Source organism: Bos javanicus, chromosome 19, assembly GCF_032452875.1.
Source record: "Bos javanicus breed banteng chromosome 19, ARS-OSU_banteng_1.0, whole genome shotgun sequence".
Taxonomy (NCBI): domain Eukaryota; kingdom Metazoa; phylum Chordata; class Mammalia; order Artiodactyla; family Bovidae; genus Bos; species Bos javanicus.
The window spans coordinates 41,291,422-41,310,200 of record NC_083886.1 but is presented as its reverse complement, the minus strand read 5'-3'; the positions used below and the strand labels follow the sequence as shown (position 1 = coordinate 41,310,200).

At 35.7% G+C, this 18,779-nt stretch overlaps 1 protein-coding gene across 4 annotated transcripts in view; it reads right to left on the bottom strand.

The window, feature by feature from the left end:
- The window catches only part of CDK12 (cyclin dependent kinase 12), a 40,244-nt gene that overhangs the window by 13,093 nt on the left and 8,372 nt on the right, over positions 1 to 18,779 (bottom strand). For all 4 annotated transcript variants that reach the window (XM_061391638.1, XM_061391640.1, XM_061391639.1 and 1 more), the window contains exons 3-8: positions 13,612 to 13,788; positions 12,573 to 12,712; positions 11,856 to 12,026; positions 8,545 to 8,734; positions 3,012 to 3,068; positions 2,533 to 2,634 (exon numbers count right to left, since the gene is read on the bottom strand). In XM_061391638.1, coding sequence (XP_061247622.1) covers positions 2,533 to 2,634; positions 3,012 to 3,068; positions 8,545 to 8,734; positions 11,856 to 12,026; positions 12,573 to 12,712; positions 13,612 to 13,788 — 837 coding nt within the window. The remainder of the gene's footprint in view (positions 1 to 2,532; positions 2,635 to 3,011; positions 3,069 to 8,544; positions 8,735 to 11,855; positions 12,027 to 12,572; positions 12,713 to 13,611; positions 13,789 to 18,779) is intronic.

Here is an 18,779-nt window from a genome sequence, read left to right as displayed (position 1 = left end):
CACACTGGAGCATTCTGTAAACACTACACTATTTAATATAACACACTTGAGCATCCCCAGGATTTTGCGTGCAGGGGGTCCTAGAACCAACCCTGCTGTGGGCACGGAGGGACGACTATAATACAGTTTAACTTTGAAATTCTTTAGCTTGACAAAATTTGAGAAAGCAAACAAACGTAGCTTTTAAAGTTAACAGGAACTTTCTTTTAGCATTTGTTAACCTCAAATTCTTACTTCCAATAGTCTCTCAAACCTTATTCACAGAAAGAAAAGTGTAAGCAAAATTTGTTTCTAATATTAACTGCCAAATCAAATTCCAAATACAGTGTTATCACAACAGGTAAAATAAAACATAGAAAGAACAACCCTGCTGAGTTTACAGACTCTAAGTACAATGTGTTATATTAGTCTGTGTGGCTTCTCTCTTGATTTTCACACTAAACTGCTCTGCTCCATCGATTAATTCTGCCAAGAACATCCCACAAAAACATCTTCAGAGAGACTACCACGAATCACCAAAGTATTAAGTGCACATCAAAAGTCAAGCAAAACCTCAATTCAATGAGTCACTGAGCTTTTAAAGAAAGCATAATTTTCTACAATTTTAATTTTCAACTGTGCTTTTGTGTTTTCAGTTTCTAGTCCTTCAGTGAGGAAGACATCATTATGTAATCAACACTTGGCTACTGCACTGAGGTGGTAGATTGCACAGAAATAATACTAACAGAGCTATGAACTTTCCCTGTGTATCTTAATGGGGCGTTAACTTTAGAGCCTAGCTGTGACAATTTAAAAGCTAATACTGTTAAAGCAAATAGTCCAGAACACAAACATACCCAGCTTGAGTCAGTAAAATTTAACTAAAGCTTCATTTGAGTTGGGTAGGCTACTACAGAAATTAAGCTCTTTCTCCATCACCCTTTTTAATTTTGAAATAAAAGCCCTGTAGTTCTCCTTTGAAAGAATGACATTAATAGAGGAGAGAAAGGATGGAAAAAAGTGATATGCTCCCTGTGAAGTATATGTGTCAGAATCCTAAAGTATGGAGGTCAAGGTCAGTGTGTATAAATAATACAGCTTAAGAAACAATTAACTAACATGACCCATATAATATGTCTATGCCCCTAACATACAAACTGTGGTCTCTAAATATAATTTTCTACTAAAAGGACACCTTAAGAGAAATGGCCAATTCTAGGTCTGTGGCAGGAAATGAACTAGATGAGACTAGAACCAGAAAACAATAGAGGCTATCAATTCCACTATGGTTGAGTCAAAAGGTCCCAAGAATTAACCTGAATAAACTCCCAATGACTGAAGTCTGGACAGTTTGAAGAGGAATAAGGATGATAACTCTAATGAATTAAAACATGTCAAATATGTTTAAATCCATGAGTTCATAATGACACTAAAAATCAAACCCTAAACAACCTCTCTCTGGTCATCTTTGGAGGATAACAGTAAGCCACCTTATAATTTTGAAAACTGGTAAATAAAATGAAAGATTTAACCCGTTAATAAAACCCTTTAAAAAACTTTTTTTTGGCCCCACCCAGGTGGCTTGTGGAATTTCAGCTCCCCAACTAGGGGCTGAACCCATGCTCTCACCAGTGAAAATGTGGAGTCTTAACCACCAGACTGCCAGGTAACTTCCTAATTAAGCCTTTTCAATATCATTTGTACCCAAGGTTAGCCAAATAGATAATCTTTCTTTATTCCAAGAAAGAATGAAATGATTAGAATATCATACCACAAAAAAACTCAAATGAATTGATGGATACAGACCACTAATAGCTAACAACACTTCCAAACAAGACAATTACATATTATTACATAAAGTGGTGTGTGTATATGTAACTCCACTCCAATAGGGGTGAATATTTTATTAGACATTGTTTAGAACTGCCTGTGTAAGAGAATAATAAAAAGTTGACTAATTTGTAATGGATTTTTTTAATTGTTTTTAAATTTTCTACAGATAATGCACCCAGTTATTGCCTGTACTCTGGACAAGAGGCTCCCACCGCTTCCTACCCCCAACTAGGATATACAAGTGACTATGTGATCTGTCAGAAGTACACAAAACCATCTGTAAAATAGTTTCAGGGTCAGTGGGTATTGGGAATCAGACCTGAATTCACCTACAATTTATAGGAAATAAAAATAGAGAACTATGCTTAAAAAATCACCATGAAGATGCAATCAGCAAAGTCTAGATGGTGAGAAACTCTATAGGACAAATAAACCAATTTCTTCTAAAAAAAAATTATAAGGAGGGGGGACCTAAGAGAGATGGAGGGGGAATCTATAATTAAAAGATGAGATATCAATTGCAATCTATGAATCTTATTTGAAACTATGTGTCTGATATTAAGAAATATTTAACAGATTTCTTTGAACTCTGGCTAAAAGTTGATCCCTATTCTTTTGAACTTAAAGAAGAGCTGCAAAAAAACAAATGGAGAGATAAAACATGATACAAGTTCATCAGTATGTGAGTTACAAACAAAAAAAAGATGAAAGGAATCTTACCCACAGCTCCAAACATCTATCGCTGGTGTATAACGCTCCTCTCCCAGCAGAAGTTCTGGAGGTCGGTACCACAGAGTAATAACTTTGTTTGTATAAGGACGGCTGAAAAGTAAAATACAACCATGACATAAATTTACAATGGTTTCCGATGAAAAATACTTGTATAATTAAATGCAAATTAAAACAGCTGTCAATTAGAGATGCGATAATCAAAACAGCTCCATAGCAACCTAACAGTTCAAAAGTAAGCTTGACGGAAGATGATGAAGAAATAACTTCCATTCCAATTTGGGTTGATTTATTTCAGTCTAAAGCAGGTTCAAGAAATCAGAAAGAATTAAGTGTCTAAAATCTAGGTGGTAACACATTTAGAAAATTATGGAACTCTTCAGTTACTGCAATTTACAGAATACTAACATATCCAAGAATAAAAAGGACTTTTTCCTATTTCCCATATGTAATTTTGATGAATGACTCACCTCTCTTCAGAATTATAGAGCCGAGCAAGTCCAAAATCTGCTAGTTTGATCTGCCCACTGTAAAACAAAAATAATTATTTTCATAAGTAACAACAGGAGCTCCCAAATTACACTTAAAAAGTCAAGTGCTGGGACTTCCTTGACAGTCCAGTGGTTAAGACTTGGGAGTTTCTGCTTCAGGGGGCACAGGTTCAATTCCTGATCGGGGAACTAAGATCCCATATGCAACAAGATGAGACCAAAAAAAAAAAGTCAAGTGCTAATTTAGGAATTAAAGGAATTACAAAAATGAATTTTAACCTTTTAGTTCTGCTCTTAATGGTAACTCTCCCAGATTAAGTTTCTTTGACCACACCACTCCACAAAGCCTAAGGGAGTTTTTTTTAGACTACTATTATGTTTTTGGATATGATTCCTTAACTAAATATTTCTTTTATTTCTTGGCAAACAAAAGTGACTAGAACCTGCTAGATTAAATACTTATGGTTGGGAAAAAACTGAATGGGCTATTTTAGATTAAGGGAGATTTAAGAGGCCTAACAACTAAATCCAATTCATAATCCCTGACTGATTCTGGTTTGAACAAATTAGCTCCACAAAAGACTGTTTTTTTATTCCGGCCACGCCATGGGGCTTGCTGGATCTTAGTTCCCTGACCAGGGATTGAATCTGGGCAACAACAGTAAAAGTGCCAAGGCCTAACCACTGGACTTCCAGGAACTCCCTACAGAAGATATTTTTGACATAACTGAAAAAACACAAAATATGGACAGTTAGAAAATAATATATAATAATTCTGTCAGAGTATTTAGAGTCAAACATACTGATGTAATTTACTTTACTAGTTTAAAGTTACTATTTTAAAGTAAATTACATCAGTATGTTTGACTCTAAATACTCTGACAGAATTATTATATATTATTTTCTAACAGTCCATATTTTGTGTTTTTTCAGTTATAAAGGCAGAAAAATAAGGGAGCAAATACAGCAAAATGTTAATTGTTATATAATGTTGATGTTAAAGAGACCACATCCATGTTTCACTCTGCTAAATATCCTTCCTTTGACATTGAATGAAGTAATATTTTAATAAAATGCAACACAAAATGCTGGGAAACTATTTAAAAACCATAATTAACTGTTGGATTAATCATACCTATCTCAATTTTTGTGTACAGTTTGTGTCACCTCTTGGGCAATGAAAAGCCAGTTGACTTTTTTTAAAGGACTGGGGATATCTCAGGGGTTTGATAGCTCAGATCTAGCAGAAAAAATGAGATAGAAGAGGGGGAAAAAAGGCTATTCTACGAGGTGCTCCTCAAAATCTGAGCAATAGGACAAAATATTAAAACCAGGTAACTACTAGCAACAAAATTTTACATTAAATCAACTCAACATTCTTAGTAAAGATTATGGGCACCTTACCCACTTGTCCCATACCTCATCACATTTTAAGTTCAATTTATAAGCAATTTCTGAGAAAAGCAAAAGGAAAGAAATAGCTGTCTTGAGTCCTATATTGAGACAAAAAGGGTTCCTCAAATTCCTTGGCATCCTTACTTTGATCCCAAGACTCAAGGTAAGTTCTACTATGGTACAACTTAAAAGTTAAAATGGCAATAGAGGCACTTTCTCGGTGATCCAGTGGTTTAAGAATCAGCCTGCCAATGCAGGGAACACGGGTTTAATACTTGCTCTGGGATGATTCCATTTGCAGCAAAGCAACTAAGCCTGTGCACCACAACTATTAAGCCCAAACTCTGCAACCAGAGAAGCCACAACAGTGAGAAGAAGCCTGCACTCCGCAGCTAGACAGTAGCCACTGTACACTGCAACTAGAGAAAGTCCAGGTGGAGCAACAAAGACCCAGTACAGCTAAATAAATGAATAAAATTAGCAATTAATTAAATTTAAATAAATAAAATTTTTAAAAAGATGGTGGAAATGATAAAATGTATTAAAAAAAATAGTAATAGATATATGGTTATGGAAAATAAGGCTAGACCTAAGTATCACCAGAACCTAGTTTATTTCCTAATCCATCCCTGTACCCTCTTACTCTCAGTAGATAACCTTCTTCACTGGAAACAGATGTCATCTGTTAGGTGGGAGCTATTTAACATTGTTTTACCTATACTTATTTACACCTCTAACCTTGCTTTCTCCTTTTCCTTCAATTACAGAAAAAATGTGTCAATCTCTTTTCCTGTTCAAGGATAATCCATACTACCACTTCTGGCTTTGATGTCATCTCCTCTAGAACCTCATTCCTTTAAATTACTTTGGTTCTTTCCTGAATCGTCAACTTTCCCCTCTTTATTTTCTTTTTCCTTAGCATTTAAATATGCTCAAAGCTCTGCATCCTTAATAAAAAATTAATAAAAACAAACAAAGTCACAACTACAATCACCTTCCCATTAATTATGCTACCCACCCACTTACCCCACACTTTCACCGCTGACCTTTTTTATTTTCAGATTCTCTTCTTGGGTCTTAAAACCTATTTACATCACCTGACATCTATAGCCATGCATTCCTTAAACCTGCTAATTTTGCATTCATGATATTTCCTTATTTTCTTCTGATCTATCTGACCAGTTTCTCAGGTTTCATCTTCTCATATCTTTTCTATGCTTAGTAACTCCTGAATCTACACTGCTAGTTTGAAACTCACATGTGATCATATGCCTTACTTGGTATCACTACCCTGGATATATTATAGTACCCTGAATATATTAGAGTATGGGGTTTCCTCTTTTGCCTCATGCATCCTATTCTTCCTGTATTCCCTACATTGACCACTGTGCCACCCATCTAGTTTCTCAAGTGAGAAATCTGTGAGTACACTGATTGATTCCCCACCATTTACTCTCTCATCAAGTCTACTAATCTACCAAGTCCATGCTGTCCATCCTCTACTAGCAATGCCTTGGTTAGTTTAAGTTCAGACCATTTCTTATGACATTTTTAGTAAGTCTGTGTGCCCCCAGTCCATACCCTATATAGTGACCATTCAGTGACTTTTCTAAAGCAGAAGACTAATTGGTCTCTCTTATATCTAGAATAATTTGGTTTTATTTATAGTTGTGTAATTAAGATAAATATCACGAAGCCCAACCCCGCCCTCCTCCCTCTCTTATCGACTGTTTTCCCTCCTTCATCCAGCTGAGGACTCCTCTCTATGCCATCTCACTCAAAAGTCTCTGTGTAGACACTAAATCAGCAAGAATAGAGGCTGGTTGGATCAGACTAGACTATGAGACTCCTGTAGCCTGCTTAGAAAACTGAAAAGAAAATTCACTTTAGTCTAGAAGCTCACCAGCTTCCTGAACTTGGGAAGTTAGGGACAGAGAGGGGCTAGACCCACCAGAATGGACACCAAACAGGACTGCAATTATTTCCTAGCCTGACACATCCCCCAACAGAAGAGCAAAAGAACAGAAGAAAGTATAGTCCAGAAAACTGCAAGATGATAGCCATCATCATTAAAGTTTTTGATGCCTTATTACTGTATATATAGATGGATTTAACCAAGTGCAGCTTTAATAAGAATTATGGTGGGTCACAGATATAGTGACAGAAAGGAATCTTTTAATACCACATTTTATCTCATAAAGGTATTTAAGTATAAATAATAATTCTACAGTAATTTGGACAATTAATGAAATGTATTAATTATATAATTTGAAAACAAAAAATTAGCCAGCACCTCTTAATGGCTGTCTCTTATAAATAAAATTTAAATCAGCTCCTCGCAACTGCCCAGCTTCATCTCGCCATTGTGTGTTTCACTCTTCTTGCCCTAGCAATACTGACTCCTTTTCCAGTTTTTCAAACATGCTATGTTATTTTCACATTTATGTGCTTTTGTAAATTTTGTGAATTTGTAAATGTGAATTTACAAATGTGAATTTGTAAATTCAATCTCTTTTGCCTAGAAATGTGACCCTCTGTTGTCATTCTTTCTGGTAAATGCCTATTCATTCCTTGAAATCACATCTTCCCAGATGCTCCCAAATCTGGGGGTGGGGGAGAGTTTAATAAATGTTTACAGAAATAAGCAATTTATTTGTTTAGCTTCCCTACTAAATGCAACTCTCCAGGGACCAACCATCCAACATGGGACTTTAGGTGCTAAAACCAGGACAGTCCTGGGCAACCCTGAAGAGCTGGTCACCCAACTCCACAAAGATAGGAAACATGTCATAGTCATTCTATATTCCCATCAATTAATAGATAATGTTTGTTAAACAGAACTGAACAGAAATATTTAATACAAAGGGTGCATCAGACAAGTTCAGTTCAGTTCAGTCATTCAGTTGTGTCCGACTCTTTGCGACCCCATGAACTGCAGCACGCCAGGCCTCCCTGTCCATCACCAACTCCCAGAGTTTACCCAAACTCGTGTCCATTGAGTCGGTGATGCCATCCAACCATCTCATCCTCTGTCGTCCCCTTCCCCTCCTGCCCTCAATCTTTCCCAGCATCAGGGTCTTTTCAAATGAGTCAGCTCTTTGCATCAGGTGGCCAAAGTATTGGAGTTTCAGCTTCAACATCAGTCGTTCCAATGAACACCCAGGACTGATCTCCTTTAGGATGGACTGGTTGGAACTCCTTGCATCAGACAAAGATGGCTATAAAAAGCCTAATTACCTACAGAACCAACACTGGCCTTATTTCAACGGTCCCAGACTTGCTTTTTATTCCTCAATATGTAGGGCTATTACTCAAGGCTACCGTAAGTAACAAATGATATCACCAATTCACTTTAAGCAAATAGCCAAAGAGGAAAGAAGCAGATGATAAAAACTTCTGAAGGATTAACACTGTTCTTTACCAAATTCCTGTCTGTCTATATTATTAAAACCCAGAAGTGCTGGCAGTGGAGGAGAAGGGGACGACAGAGGATGAGATGGCTGGATGGCATCAATGGACATGAGTTTGGGTGAACTCCGGGAGTTGGTGATGGACAGGGAGGCCTGGCATGCTGCAATTCATGGGGTCACAGAGTCGGACACGACTGAGCAACTGAACTGAACTAAACTGAAGTGTTGGCAGAATGGTCAGTCCCCAACTACATCTGTGTTTACTCTGAAATTCGATAACTAAGAAAGTCTCAAAAGCAGCTATAAGAGCAGGTTTCTCCCAATGAAACAAAGGAGAATTTCCTTAACTCAATGTGTGTAGGAATTTGCCTAGGACCACAAAAGTATTACTATGGCAAAAGCTCTCTGAATATTCCTGTAGGATATGAGTGATTCTCTAAAATGTTTGCATTAAAAAAAAACCTTTACAAATAAAATAAAAAATACCTTTACAATCCTATCTCCTTTAGCTTCTTACCAAGACTGAGTCTGAGACTGCTGATAAAAGTATCCCATCACAAGTTGTTCCTAAGGTACAGACATCAGATGTATATAAACACAAACACTGCATTATTGGGTCTATCTATAACTCTTTAATTAATTAGCTGAAACTAAGGGTGTCAGAAGAGAGGGAGAAAATGCTTAACCTCATATGGTTACTATGTTACCTGTTGTTCAGCAAAATGTTAGAACACTTAATATCCCGATGCAGGAAATTCTTTTTGTGACAGTAATCCAATCCTTCCATTAGCTGTTTCATGAATGACTTGATATGGTCCTCAGAAAAGTGCACCAAACCAGATTCCAGAAGTCCCATTAAGTCATGGTCCATATATTCAAATACAAGGTAAAAGGCTCCTACACAGGATGAAGAAAAAATTTAGAAAAGAGAAAAAGGATGCTGAAATAACGATGCCTTAATTTTTATATAATTTTGGAGTTGACCATTAGCTCTCTAGAAAAAGATGTTTAACTTTATATATGAAAAAACTAAAACTCCAGCAATGGAGTAACTTGCCCATTTTAATAATAAATAACAGAACTACTATTTGAATTAATCTTCTGACCCACAGTCTGGTGCTTTTTGGACTACTTACGTCTTGAAGGGGACAACTCCCCCAATTAGGCTGTATAACTAGTCTTTTATGATCTAAATCAGTTGGCAAATTACAGACTGCTTGGGGCAAATCCCTTCTGTCTACTGCTGTAAATAAAGTTTTATTTGTAACATACAACCATGCCCATTTGTTACACACTCTGAGACAACTTTTGTAGAAGTCTTTACAGAAGTGCTAACAGCACTCACATAATATGCCAGGGGTGCAGACTATTAATGAAATTTATAGTATTTAAGAATTGAAAGAAAAACGAATCATCCAATTCAACATCCTACATTTAAAAGTAAGGTAAAAGGCTAAGAGAATTGTAAAAGATTTGAAATCCACATTATCTGTACACTTTCAGCATGGTACATGATAGAGGCAAATTCTGTAACATAAGAAACACTAGACCTAGTTATATTATAATCTATCCAGTCTAAAATTCTTCTCTCAATAACATAAAGGTATGGATTCTTAGTCTAGAGGGTAGGCTTCAAGGACCCTGAAATAGCATATAACATTTTAAATGTTTTTTTTTTTAATGTTTTTTTGAAGAATGAATCCATGAGATATTTTAAAAGGTCCATGACTGTCAAAAAGTTAACCACCATTGGATTAAAGGAATACTTTAGCTTTAGTTAAGCCCTCCTACAAAAAAAGAAAACACTAAAATTGCAAAAGAGTGGATAAAGGATACAAAGGGACAACTCAAGAAAGAGAAAAATAAGTAAAATTCATAGACAAGGGAAAAAACTTGTCTTGTCTTGTCTAAGGGAAAAATACCAATCCAAAATAATGGTATCACTCATATTTCACCTATCAGATGACAGTTTTTTAAAAAGATAAATTCAACATTATGGAGGATTAAGTGAGATGGGACTCACTGGTGGGACATAAATTATTATGCAATCTACAATTAAATATGAAAATTCCTTTCACCAAATAATTCTATTTCTAGGAAACTATATTAAGAAATAAATCAAAATGCAAAAATTTATGCAAAGATCCTCAATGCAGTGCTATTATAATATATTTTTAAACTGACAACTAATTGCTCAACAAGGACTGGTGAAATTAAATTTGGATTCATTTATCTTCATGCACAGTCATTAAAACATGTTAATGATACAGGAAATAGCTTATGGCAAGTTATAAAACACTAAATATACCTTGATCTCAGTTATGTTAAAATAAATACAATATCTATGAAGTACTAGAAAGAAATATGCCAAAATATTAACACTATATAGTGATCGTCTATGGATGGCAGTATACTGGAAGGGAGTGGGTGAGAAGTGATTGCCATTCTCCTTTTCCTATTCATCTACATTTTCATTTCTTCCACAATAGGTATGCATCACATCCATTCATTATTTTTTTGTGATTAAAAAAAAATTTTTATTATTTGGCCATTCCGCACAGCATGTTAGTTTCCCTGACCATGGATTGAATCTATGCCCACTTCAGTGAAAGCATGGAGTCCCAAGGAAGTCCATTATTTTATGATTTTTTTTTAAGAAAAAGAATTTGAACAGTATATAGTAAATTACTTATACAGTACAGAATGATATGGATAAAAGCAAGCACCTGTCCAAAAGCAACCAATTAACATTTTTTTATGCATCTTTACTCTGTATTATTTTTATAATCAGAAAAGGTTAAAAAACACACCCAGAAATATACCTAGTATACTTAATTCTATTCCAGTCTAATTTTCATAAATTTATCTAAGCAGAATTTCCTTTTCTTTAAAACTACTTCTGCCAAACTCAAGAGATACTACTCCCTTAATGCTAATACCTCTGAGGCTCTGTAAAGAAGTCCAACTTAACTTTAACCAATACCCTCCTAATTTTAAGTATTTCAATCATATTTTCTTAATATCCCAGGCTATATTCACATATGCCATCTCTTTACAGCTGCCCATTTCTAAACCTTCAGATTTATTTTAACAGAAGTTGGCTGGATGTCATAGATAGACTACAACAATTTTATTCCCCAAAGACAAGTTACAAATCCAGGAAAACCACAATGTGACCTGAAGAAAATTGTTTTAGAAATACCTGCTTTGGATTCTGAACTGTATGAGCGCAAAGCTACGTTTAAAAAAAAAAAGATGCATATAAATGAAGGAGGGCTTCCCAGTAGCTCAGCCGGTAATGAATCCGACTGTAATGCAAGAGATCCTGGTTCTGGTTCTGGTTCTGGGTCAGGAAGATCCCCTGGAGAAGGGCTAGGCGACCCACTCCAGTATTCTTGGGCTTCCCTGGTGGCTTCAGATGGTAAAGAATCTGCCTGCAATGTGGGAGACCTGGGTTTAAACCCTGGATTGGGAAGATCCCCTGGAGGAGGGCATGGCAATTCACTCCAGTATTCTTGCCTGGAGAATCCCCATGGATACAGTAACCTGGCGGGCTACAGTTCATGGGGTGGCAAAGAGTTGGATATGAATGAGTGACTAAGCACAGCATAAATGAAAGAAGGATGAAAAAATGAGAATAACTGTTTAATCTGGGTTTTAACTTTCATTACTATTATTTTAATTTGTGGGAAAAAAAAAAAACAAAAAGAACACTTCAAAATGTTGCTTGGAGGAGAACCTTACATTTTTTTATGTGCTTGCCTTATTAGGTGGTACAGCACTTTAACTGTAATGATTAACAATCATTTCCAAAGAGTACACTGATGAGGATGGATGGACATTTTATAAAATACGCACTGTTCAGCATAAGAGCAATGTATTAACATCTTAATTTTGATATGAATTAAAGAAGCTGGATTTGTTTAGTACAACCTGTTAAAAAACACAAACATGCAAACAAGAAAGGGAAATAAAATGCACCAATCTACCATACAGAAACATGATTCTTTGCTAGTACCTTTGTCCTTCTTGAAATCCAGTGCATCCTGTTTATCTGTGACAATTTCCTTCATGTTAACAACACTTCGGTGGATCAGCTGACGAAGGATTTTGATCTCACGAATGGCTGTGATTGGGAAGCCCTCTTTTTCATTGTCCAGTCTCACCTTCTTCAGAGCCACTAGCTCTCCTGTTACAGCAAATTCAAACAGTTTTATCATAATTAGCATTTTCTGGCCACCATCATGAATCAACCAATATATGCTCTTGCTCTGATAAACTTAATGCCTACTTTAATGCTACATGCAAGATATTTTATATTGTTTTTTTTTTTTTTTAAATCCCCAGGTCCCCTTTCTTATCTTTGATTTTTAAATGACTTTAAAATTTTAATTCAATATTCGATTAGGCCTAAAAATTTTGGATTATTAAAATATACCAAAAATTCAACTACTTCATTTTATTTTCAAGGACTAACTCCTTACCAAACAAAGAGCAACTTACAAATTTTATTTTTACCTTTTCTTAAATCCCCCAAAACATTTTCAGTGGACAACCAGATGGAAGGTTTTTAGAGGGTAATAATTATATTATGCTTTTGGAAAATTTTGGTCTATTTTGTAACTTTTGGAGACCAAATCAGAACTCAAAGTTTACTTTTGCTAAATCCACTTAAAGCAGCAGTACTGCTAAATTTTTAACCTTCTGACATCTAGAATTTTTTGGCATTATTTACCTGTGTCTTTGTCTTTGGCTTTATATACCTGGCCATAAGTTCCCTCTCCAATAATCCCAATAATGTCAAACTTGTCCACACAGCGTTTCCCCCAGTCACTTTCTGTTTGTCTTCTTTCTCCGTAACGCGGACAACAAATTCTAAAAAAGGCAAAACAAAAAAATAAAACAAACAAAAAAGCTGCTCTAAAAATTTAAGTGTTTTGTTTTGTTTTTTTTCTGCATCACACAGTTTGTGGAAACTTGTTTCCCAACCAGGGATCAAACCCATGACCTTCAGTGGAAGCTCAGAGTATTAACCATGCCAAGGAATTCCCTAAGTGTATTCAAAAAGAACAAAACAGAATTCTTTTATGATGATTTCTCTGATTCCTGGGTCTTTTATCAGTTTCTTTATTAAAAAGGCAGGAATCAAATAATATAAAATAAATAGTAAACAGTCTCTCACAGTGGCTGAGATTTTTCTTTTTTTGGCCTCAGGAAGACATAAGATCAAATAATAGAATTGCTGCTTACTTTCTAACTTCTTACTGGCTTCCTCAACTATAGAATGGGAAAATAATCCCTACATCATAGGGTTACTATAAAAGTAAAATATAAAACTTTGGCAATAATACATGCTCAATAAACGGCAACTGTTTTTCTTACTAAGAGAAGGTGGCTAACAATCAGAAGATCAAACCCAGATTCTACTACATTATGACATGGCAACTCATGTAGTTCAGGGGAAAAAAAAACCCACATCTATTAATTCCTCATTAATATGTACATGATTGACATCCTCTGAATATAACGATTTCTTTCTTCTTTAATACTCTAAGTGTATGAACTCAAAAGATACCATGGGATCAATGTTCATGGTAAACTCGAACTTGGGAAATTATTACTTTTCTAAAAAACATGACAAAGTATCTGGGGATGCAGATGAAAGAATTTTATCCGTGAAAATAAAGCAAGATCTACACTAGGCCCAATCCTCTATGATCCTAATGGTGTAGGTTGTGGTCCAAAGGTAGGGATGGATCCTGCCAAAAACTCACTTTGGTCTCTTTTTGTATGGTTGCTGAGGTGGTGTGATTGCCTTTGGTTCTGGAGAGTCTGGGGGAGATGGATCCCCACCAGGGAGCTCTGGAGGGAGAGGGAGGTCTGTGAGTAGGTGACGTGGTCTTTGTTCCTTCTCTTTCTTCACAGGTTTTGAAGGTAGAGTTTCTTTCGGACTAAACAACAGAGAGGAAAAAAAGAAAAAGATCACAATTACTTAAAGAATGTGCAAATAAAACTCAAAGATTGTAATGTCTGGTTATTAAAAGGTTACAAAGATTTTACTTTTAAGGGAAAAGCCCCTGTAATATAACATAAAGAAATGGAGTTTAGTCACAGTTCAAGAGACTTGGATTTTGCAAAAAGAAATCTATAGTATATTAAAAAAAAAAAAAAACTTGGATATTATTTGTAGAAACTTTAATAAACTCTTTAATGTCCTCCTGAAGAGGCTATCTGGATTTTTATTGAGATGAAATAAAATACAGGAAGTTATAATCTTAAATTTGCAAAGCACCATGGCAAACCTCCTCTAAAGATTTCAATAATGATGGAAAGCCCAACAGTGTAATACTACTATGTTACTAAAGATGTGGAGAGAAACTTGGAAAAAGCAAAGAGTATTTTAGAGTGTTTTGTAAGAAATACAGCTAAGCTGGAGATCAAAATAAATGATTTATTCTACTGGTTGGGAAGAAAAGGCAATCATATTCAACCACCCAAAATGGATAAATAACTCTCAAACTAAGAATCTAAAGAGAACGAGTCCAAGAGACTATTTTAGAATCATTAAAGCACTGGCGGCTCAAATGGTAATGGTAAAGAACCTTCCTGCCAATGCCAAAGACACGGGTTCAATCCCTGGGTTGGGAAGATCCCCTGGAGAAGGAAAAGGCAACCCATGCCAGTATTCTTGCCTGGGAAATCTCCTGGAAAAAGGAGCCTAATGGGCTACAGTTCATGGGGTCACAAGAGTCAGACACAACAATGACTAAACAACAACAAAGTACTGGCAGCAGAAAGCCTCTCCAGCAAATTATAATAGTCCGTGGGGGAACAAAAGGGATGGCTTTTCTGGAATAGATTAGAAAATTCAATTTTCAGATCTAATTTTTTAACCACCTCTACTTATGGGTAAAAAAAGGATTTTGCGCTATGCATGTCCTCAGGAAAAATAGGCAGCATACTAATTCATGTCTAGAGATAAAACCATGATAGTCTTTTGTATTCCATCACAGTATCAGAAGATTAAAAAGCATCTGAGAATCCTAACCACAGTAGGAACCTCTTCTACTTTTTCAGCAAGTGGTTATTAAGAGAAAACTTTCATAAATACTTACATAGAACCATAAACACATCTAAGGATAATACAGCTATCCCTTGCAATGTATCTTTTTAAAGCATACTGCTACCTTCAGTGTGTGAAACACAATCTCAAAAGCTACTACTTCCTATTATTTTTCATCATTTTAATCTCAAAAATCATACAAAATAACAGAATCTAGTTTGTACCATATTAACCAGAACTGGGGTAGTCAAGGTAGAGCAAAACGATCATCTGAAATTTTGTTAAATTACTGATAGTGATGAACACACACCAACTTGCAGTAAGATTTTTCTACCCTGAAACAAAGTCTGTTACGAGAAAACTCTTGGGTCAGGATGTCATATAGATTTTTTAAATTTCCCCAATTTTTAAGACATTCAGAAAAGAAAATTCCTAATTTTTCAACTACTATGTCAAAATACTTTTTATAAAATTCAATTCATGATTCAAAAATAAAGTCTAGCTTGCTTCTGTGTCACTAGAATTAAATTGACTGAATTCTTTCACCATCATTTCACGTAAGTTCAGTCTATATTTTACATTTACATCTTATTTTCTCCAAAATTTACTTTATGAGTTCAAATATTGCTATTGTGAAAATGTACATTGCTTCTAAAACATTGTATTTCAGTCTGTTATTTCAAGAAAGAATGCGTGTTTGATGGGATATGTACTACCAGTTTAGAGCACACAAGTTAAACAGAGGTTAAATTTTGTTTCAACAAATTCCACATGTACCAAAAACCTTGCAATAATAATGCATAAAATAAAAATGGTAAAATTGCAATGCTTAGAAATATTATGGTCTTTAGCCTTTAGTGTAGGGTACTCACTAAAATAAAGCTCTATATAGTTCTGAGAACATATGGTAGATACAGAAAGGGTCTAACATAGTGGAAGAAATATTGTCGGAGAAGGCAATGGCACCCCACTCCAGTACTCTTGCCTGGAAAATCCCATGGACAGAGGAGCCTGGTAGGCTGCAGTCCATGGAGTCGCTAGGAATCGGACACGACTGAGCGATTTCACTTTCACTTTTCACTTTCATGCACTGGAGAAGGAAATGGCAACCCACTCCAGTGTTCTTGCCTAGAGAATCCCAGGGACGGGGAGCCTGGTGGGCTGTCGTCTCTGGGGTCACACAGAGTCGGACACGACTGAAGCGACTTAGCAGCAGCAGCAGCAAGTCATTACTTGAAGATTCAGTACCAGAAAGAACAGACTGACCCTATCAGTATCAGTATTTCCTGCTTCTCCATTTATACCAGCAGATGGGTTCACTCATGGAGACAAAGTTGCATTAATGCCTGTGTATAATTAAAAAAAAAAAAAGTTGTCAAATCCCAGAGTGCTCAAATTTTAGAATATGGATAGTCTCTTGGAATTTATGATGCTGGAATTTATTCTGTAGGTACAACGTAAACGCCTCTGAGATGTCTTTACTGTTAATAAAAAAAATATGAATTTACATATGAACTACAAAAAAAGAAAATTAGCTTTATTTTGGGCCATGTCACACAGCTTGTAGGTTCTCAATTCCCTGACCAGGGATGGAACTTGGGCCCACAGCAGTGGAAGCTTAGAGTCCTAACCACTGAAAAGTCAAGGAATTCCCCAAATTTAATTTTTGTAATTTTCAAAATTTAAAATAAACTACTTTAAATATCCCCATCCCTGATAGCTCACTGAATAAAGAATCTGCCGGCAAGGCAGCAGACATAGGAGATATGGGTTCGATCCCTGGGTTGGGAAGATCCCCTGGAGGAAGAAATGGCAACACACTCTAGTATTCTTGCTTGGGAAATCCCATGGATAGAGGAGACTGGGTGACTAAACACGCACTTTAAATGTGGCCATTTATCTCATTCCTCTTAAAGAAGGTTGTTTAAAAAGTGATTTATTTTTATAAACGTCTATTAAAATTTGAATGAACATATTAAAAACTTTCTATTAGCATTCTAATAGAATAAAAATAGAAAACAAGCATTCTATTAGCAAAATCCTAAATTCAAACCTGAACGTTTAATAGTCTTTTATACAAGAGTTCAGTACTTTAAAAATACAGCCTTTAAGAATCCTGTAGACTCTACCCAAGTCTGATAAAACTCCAGATGAACCACGCTACCCAAAAAAAACAAGAGAAGAAAACAACATTTTAAAAACCCTATATGGTTAACTGAAAATTTAAAGAAGAGTATACAGATGATTGGACTTCCCAGGTGGCTCAGTGGTAAAGAACCTGCCTGCCAATGCAAGAGACATAAGAGATGCAGGTTTGATCACTGGGTCAGGAAGACCCCCTGGAGGAGGGCATGGCAACTCACTCCAGTATTCTTGCCTGGAGAATCCCATGGACAGAGCCACAGACAGAGCCTGGGGGAGCGGGGAGTTACAGTCCATAGCGTCGCACAGAGTCGGACACAACTGAAGCAATTTAGCTGCATATATGGATGATCTCCTTAAAGAAGCATATCCCCATGACCAGCTATGTCTGTGAAGAATGCATTATATCAAAGTGGATGTTTGGAAGCCTTTGCTTCTAGAAATAAGAATTGTAGACTGTGAATCAGAAAGGTTTTTGCAAATACCATTAATTAAATTCACTCTTCTATTTCATACCTGGGTTTATATATTTCTGCTCAATATACATACTACACACACACACACACACACACACACACACGTTTGAAAGAGAGATTAATTCTTTTCCCAAAAGGACAAATCCTCTAATACAACCTTTATATCATCCATGTGACAAATAATTTCTTAACTACATGCCCAATTTCATTTCACACAAGCCTGGCCTTGGTTCCTTCAGCAGTTTTACTTATTCAAATAATCAGTATTTAATGACTACATTCTATGTCTTATGTTTAAAATACTATAGGCGATAAAAAGATGTATAAGTCACATTCTCAACATTTAAGCTCCTGCAGCCTCCTATGAGATAAAGTACGGAGGAATAGAAGTTCCATTCACAATGTTCAGATTTCTTCCTAAAAAGTCTTCTTACATAAAATTATTTTTTCAGGACTTCCCTGGCAGTTCAATGGTTAAGATTCAGCGCTTCCTATACAGGGGGCACAAGTTTGATCCCTGGTTGAGTAACTAGGGTCCCAAATGCCACACAGCCAAAAAAAACTTTTTTTAAATAAACAAATGTTTTTCATGTGAAAGGTGCAGCTGGTTCATGGCACCAAATAAGTAAATGAAAACAAAAACAGAAAAGCCATCTTGAATTTTAAGTTAGTACATAGTGAAAAAATAAAATTGATATTGGAAGAAATCTTCACTTCCATTTTTCTACCTTTAATAAGGACTATTAAATGAAACAGTTACACTTTTGGAATCAGAATATGTAACAAAAATAATTTTTCTCACTTCTCTCTCGCGAGTGTTCTTAAAGACAGCTACACATACTCAAATAAGCACTGAATGATCTTACTTTACCCTTCATTTACAATCTGAAAGATAGAAATCTCTACGTGCCTTCTATCAAAATTGTTCCACATCTGCAAATCTGCACTCTACCCTGACTCATGGTAGATAGGTTCAATGTCTACTTGGTTAGCCAAGTAAACATTTCAAAAGGAAGGTTCCTAGCCACACTGATATGATTCTAGCCACTATGTAAACTAATATTTAAACAAGGTTCTCATGGAAAGATAGTGGCCTAGGTTCCCTCTGGATGACTTCTTTTTCAACAAAACTACAAAAATATATATTTTGTATCTATGGTAAGTATATTGTGTACCTCAAACAAATTTTCCTACATAAATTTCAGGTTCTTTTCTTCTCATTTGTAGTTCTCAGGATGTGGCAGAATTCATTAATACCTAT